We start from the raw sequence: 6,560 nt of genomic DNA, 5'->3' as shown, positions 1-6,560 counted from the left end.
GCTACAGTTTATATAGGAAAGGTGGTGGCTAGGTGTCACATGGAGAAGAAAAGGGAGGTGGTGACTAATCTTAAGATCATGCATGATGTAGACAAGTGTTAAGGCAATTTGATGACTAAGCATGAACTTATGCATGGTTTAGACATGTGTCCATGCATGTTTGCATGCAATTAAGTGTTAATTATATGTGATAATTAGTATTAGCTTAATGATTAATCCTAGGTTAGTTTTAGTTTAAGTGTAAATGTATGGTTTAGTGTACATGATCTTGATTAAGGTTTAATTAGTATTTAATCTTGTATTAGTTTAGTTCTTATATTGATTAAGGATGGTTTCTTAATCCTAATACTTGATCATTTTATGTTTTTTTACTTTTATAAGTGAAATTTCCAAGTCTTAGAATTTATGGTGATAAACTCGAGTTTCTAGAAATTATGTAATTTCGTGATATTCCTAGGTCAATCAAGACATAAATCATTAAGTTTACTCGTCAAGTCGGAAATTGAAATTTTTAAAGAAGTCAAACTAGATATCCTAAGTCGAAAAGCTAGGGTTATGACATTACCTACCCGATAAGAAAAATTTCGTTCTCGAAATTTAAGAAGTACTTCGATTATCGAATAGATGAGGATATTTCTGCCTTATACAATCCTCACGTGAACTCTGGACCTCTATGTGCATTTCAACGAACTTTAACAATCGGAATCCTACTATGCTTCAACTTTTTCACTTCACGATCCATCACTTCTATTGGTTCCTTGACAAAATGCAATTTGTCATCGATTCTTAGTTCCTCTAAAGGAATTGCTAAATTCACATCTGTTAAACACTTCTTCAAGTTCGAAACATGAAATGAATTATGAATACCACTAAGCTCCGGTGGTAGTTTTAATTTATATACAACTGGACCAATTTTCTTAGTAATCAAAATAGGTCCTACATATCTCTGGCTTAGTTTTCCACGCTTCCTAATTCGTATTACTCCCTTCCATCGAGATACTTTTAGCATGACTTTATCGCCCTCTTGAAATTCCAAGGGTTTTCTTCAAATATCTGCATAGCTCTTTTGTCTACTTCTTGGAGTCTTCAACCTTTCTTTGATCTGAAAGATATTTTCGGTTGTTTCATGTATGACCTTTGGGCATGTAAATTGTGTATCACCAACCTCACTCCAACACAGTGGTGATCTACACTTTCTTCCGTACAGGGCCTCAAATGGTGCGGCTCCTGGAACTAAATTAATCTGAAATTTGACTTGCCTATACGGAGGTAGACTTGGCAAATTTTCTGGGAATACTTGTGGAAAATTTCGAACAATTGGAACGTCTTCTAACCGAATTTCTTTGGTTTTAAGTTCATTTACATGTGCGAAAATAGCTAGATATCCCTTCATTAGATATTTTCTAGCTTTCATGCAAGAAATGATATTGAGATTCGTCTTAACTCTATCTCCTTGGATCATTAATACCTCACCACTCTCGAGAGGTATACGGATAGACTTTTCCTTACAATTAATGTCCGCACAATTCTTGTACAACCAACCCATACTAATGACAACATCGAAACTTCCTAACTCTAAGGGCATTAAATCAACTTCAAACATATTGTTTGACAGATTCAAAACACAACCTCTCATAATCTTATCTGCTTTTATTAACTTACCGTTTGCCAATTCTATAGCATATCTGGTGTCTAAGGTGGCTAAAGGCCTATTAATTGCAACACTAAAATCTTTGGCTATAAAACTTTTATCAGCACCGGTATCGAATAAAATAGATGCTAAATGATTATCGAGAAGGAACGTACCCGTGACTAATTCTGGGTCCTCACGAGCTTATTTAGTGGAGATTTGAAAAGCTCGACCCTTCTTGAAAAGCTCGACCGTTTGCCACTTCTCCCTTCTTCGCTTTAGGACATTCTTTCTTGAAATGTCCTGCTTGCCCACAATTGAAGCAACCACTCTGTTTCCCCTTTTCATTATTATCATTTCCTAACAAATGAACTCTACAATCCTTCGCGAGATACCCTTGCTTCTTACATCGCTGGCAGACTACAGTACACGTACCAAAATGATGTCGCGTACATCTATTGCAATATGGTTTCTTCCCTTCATAACAATTGCTTGAACTCCTAACTTTGTTGTTTCCTTGCTTCTTGGAAATTCCTTCTTGATTCCCGTTCAACTTATGCTTCTCAGTCGTGATCTTCACATCCATTTTGACATTGATTGGCTAACGTTGCACTACTTGCGCCATTAAATCATGTGGCATACGGATTGCACTCTGGATTGTCTCTGGCTTTGATGATAGAACATTCCCTCGAATGTCTTCTAACAAACCCTAAATATACCTCTCAATTTTCTTATATTCAGGGTTAACCATAGCTGGGCACATTAAAGCTAATTCTAGGAATCTACTAGTATATCTTACGATATCAGCTCTTTCAAGTTTTAAGTTCCACAACTCGGTTTCTAGCCTTTGAATTTCGTTCCGTGGACAATACTCATCGATCATTATCTTCTTAAATTCCTCCCAAGGGGTAGCATATGCTTCATCAATGCCCTTTGATTTGGAAAAAGGAATTCCACCAAGTTAAGGCTCCATCTAAGAGAGTACATGATGCGAACTTCATTCGATCATTGTCTGCATACTCAGTAATTTCTAAATACCGATTCTAGTTTTTCAAGCCACCTTATTAACCCTACGGGTCCTTCTGTTCCTGAAAAACTCTGGGGCTTGCAACCCAAAAATGCTTTGTAATTGCATTTCTGCTGGACATTTTCCACTTCGAGTCTCCTTCCATTCGCGACATTTGCTGCACGCCCAGCTTCAGCATTAGAAAGGGCTTCAGCTACTCTTTGAGCTACCATTTCCTCATTCTGAGTGGCACTCATTCCTCTGGAGATAAGAATAGCATAGTGGTAAATGTACATCATACAAGTGTTATGAAAATGAACTAAATACTCATAATAGATAAAAGTCGATTAAAACTTTTAATCATTACAAAATTTGGGTATTCACCTACCCGTTAGTTCACACACATAATGTACATAAACTATTATCACACTATATGGCATATCTGATAATTGATCCTAACACAACCGATTACTGATCCTAGCACACACAAGCTACCTTTCCTATCATATCCATTATACATTCATACAATTAAGAGTGTAGGCAAGAAAATTAACACTCCTAGTTACTAATGGTAGATCTAAAGTGGCACAATGGTGTTAACCACCATAACCATCTCGTGCAGCTGGGTTTCCAAACTCGCTACTTTTGTTACAAGTTCTTGATTCCTTGCTGACAAGTCATCCACACGGTACTTCAACAACTCGATCTCCTCCTGTTGCGTACACTGAACACCCTTGATTTCATTAAAACGAGAATAATTACCATCCTGATTCTCTTGGACATAAAAATAGTCAACAGTTCCTTGAAGTCGTTCAATACGTCCCTCATGCCTAAAAATTCTAGCTAACAAAGTGTAAATCGTGTCCTGTTGTGATTGACCCATTAATCCGTCCCTTCCATTAATGGTAGGAGGTACATTACGTTCATGGTACGGGGTTCCCTCTTAATGATTCCATCTACCTAAAAGGTCACGAACCCACATCCATCGTTGCCAGAATGGTTGGTACGCTGCGAACTCATTCATGTCAGAGTCGTTGTCTGGATTAATCTCTATAGGTACGGTAGAGTTGGATCCTGTGGAGCCAGTGAAGCTAGACGAGGCCATCTTAACATACACAACATATAAAGGTTAGCCTATAGAATTTCCGACGAGTAAAAATAATAATATATGACTCGAAAAATAGTAGAGACCGGAAAATTTTGACTCGGTTATAGGTGGGACACACTAATGCAATCCTAGTTGGTCAGGTCTAGACACACTAATGCCGTCCACATTCCCTATAACCCAAGCTCTGATACCATGTCTGTCACGACCCCCGTCTCGATTTCCCAAGACGTGGTGTGAACTTTAACATAGTATCCCAGGTTATAGTCAACGTAGCAGCGGAAACATAAATATTATTACATCACGGTCTCTGTTTTTAGTTTTGGTACATCGTGGTTACAAAATACAAGTACAAACATAGTACAAATACAAATATATCCTAATCTAGCTTATCAATACTAGATTTCACAAAAGACATTTTTAAACTTCCACGATGCCCGACCTGAAAATGCTCCAAAAGCTAAGTACCTGAGATAAATACTTAAAACGACAATATAAATATTGGTGAGTTCATAGGTTTAGTTACAATGCATATTTAATGGACATCAAGATTTCATGTACGAAACAGTTGAAAAGTTATTCTAGTTCATGAGCTTTCGATATCGAACGTTAACGTAAAAGTACCCGAAAACAAGCGTCACTTAAGGTCTAAGTGCAAGTGGTCGAAGTTTATGCATCCGATAGCCTATTAGGTCTATCCTGATGTGAGGAGTCATCCTCAAATAGATCTATCCATAATATTCACGTTTACCAAACCGGTAATTAACGATATCAAAATCGGGCTTTCTAAATTGACCTTTTTTTACTCAACATAGAATATAGTTGTAAGTACTTGATTCCAGTATGTAAAATAGTAAACAAGTATTATCTCATCCCAAAAGTATAAAAGATTCATTAAAAATGGGACTACGAACTCACTTGATGCGGTGTAAGGTATACACGGTAGTCGGTTTAAATAGTGTGCGGTGATCCGGGCTTGAGACCTAATGAATATTATGAGGTCAGAGGTCATACTATCCCATATAGTATTTAGAATGAGTCTAAGATCAGTCCCCAAGTATTCTTACATGTCCATTTCGATTTTTGATTGGAAACATTATATAATTCGTAGTTTTAAGTTTCAGCAATTCTGTCCAGTTTTACCTTCACATTATATTATGTGTTTCTACCAATCTAGATATCCATTTAAGGTGAGATTACCACCTCTGGAAAGGTTATTGAGTCCCTAATCCAACCATGTAAGGTTAGCTTATGGATTCAAAGTATAAATTGGTCAAATTTATGATTTCCTACAAGTGTGCAATTCTGTCCAGATTTATACTATAAGCTTCCATGCATACTTATAATTAGTAAATCACCTTTGTTTGACTTGTGGCTTTTACAAAACACTAAAAAGATATAAAATAACACGTGGTAAAAAGTATTAACTTCCAGCTATTCATTTGGTTAGTTTTTTTCAAGACCATACTTTAGACCAAAATCAGACTACAACAGTTTTCTTTATTAAATCTATATAGCATTTTCTCCTAAACTACTACATGGATTTTAGTGAATCAAGTCTTGTTTTGTTCCTCTATTAGTACCCTTTTAATTATAGAAGGATATATCTTAATAAACTATATAGTTTTTAATTTATTCAAGTCACACTAGACTTAGGTCAGATTCAAGAAAATCTAGACACTTAGTGAGTAAATAAAAATAAAAAATACCTTTTACTTTAGGTAAAATCATGGAAAATTTACAGGAAGCTTAAAACATATATGTGGATATGTGGTTAATTTATTAGGTTCAAATTCAGAGTCTAAGTAACTTTTTAACCTACGAACATTTCAGGGCTGTTTTGGACAGAATCCTGATGAAACTGTTTTGTGTATTTTAGTCAACAAAATTCATGTTTAAAGTTCATTTTAAAACATAGGACATGTAGGAAACTTAAGGTTACTCATCCATAATCAAGATCATGGTTAGCTATATAGTCATCATTGAGTGATTAAACACTCTAGATCAAGCAATTACACCATGAATACTCTTGAATATAGCTAGACAAGATGAATAGAATTAAGTAGTTTGTTATACCTTGAAGAGATTTGATATTATAGCTTCAAGAGAATGATAAAGAGAGTGTTTTAGATCTGGAACTTTAAGTGTATGTGAGTGAAAGAGATGGTCAAATGACTAGAGATGAACTAGAGAGGGTTTATATAGGAAAGGTGGTGGCTAGGTGTCACATGGAGAAGAAAAGGGAGGTGGTGACTAATCTTAAGATTATGCATGATGTAGACAAGTGTTAAGGCAATTTGATGACTAAGCATGAACTTATGCATGGTTTAGACATGTGTCCATGCATGTTTGCATGCAATTAAGGGTTAATTATATGTGATAATTAGTATTATCTTAATGATTAATCCTAGGTTAGTTTTAGTTTAAGTGTAAGTGTATGGTTTAGTGTACATGATCTTGATTAAGGTTTAATTAGTATTTAATCTTGTATTAGTTTAGTTCTTATATTGATTAAGGATGGTTTCTTAATCCTAATACTTGATCATTTTATGTTTTTTTTTTTTACTTTTATAAGTGAAATTTCCAAGTCTTAGAATTTATGGTGATAAACTTGAGTTTCTAGAAATTATGTAATTTCGTGATATTCCTAGGTCAATCAAGACATAAATCATTAAGTTTACTCGTCAAGTCGGAAATTGATATTTTTAAAGAAGTCAAACTAGATATCCTAAGTCGAAAAGCTAGGGTTATGACACTTTGATCATTCATTTGATCATTCTCAACATTTTCATGTTGAGTGCTAGTGTAAACCAATTGTG

General features: G+C 35.3%; 1 protein-coding gene across 1 annotated transcript; it reads right to left on the bottom strand.

The window, feature by feature from the left end:
* Positions 1–682: 682 nt before the first annotated feature.
* Positions 683–1,009, bottom strand: LOC139840599 (uncharacterized). The gene has a single exon (XM_071830858.1). It carries the CDS (start codon positions 1,007–1,009, stop codon positions 683–685), a length of 327 nt encoding a protein of 108 aa, XP_071686959.1.
* Positions 1,010–6,560: the final 5,551 nt, after the last annotated feature.

Source organism: Rutidosis leptorrhynchoides, chromosome 4, assembly GCF_046630445.1.
Source record: "Rutidosis leptorrhynchoides isolate AG116_Rl617_1_P2 chromosome 4, CSIRO_AGI_Rlap_v1, whole genome shotgun sequence".
NCBI lineage: Eukaryota > Viridiplantae > Streptophyta > Magnoliopsida > Asterales > Asteraceae > Rutidosis > Rutidosis leptorrhynchoides.
The sequence above is the reverse complement of the archived record's forward strand: the minus strand, read 5'-3'. Positions and strand labels throughout refer to the sequence as shown.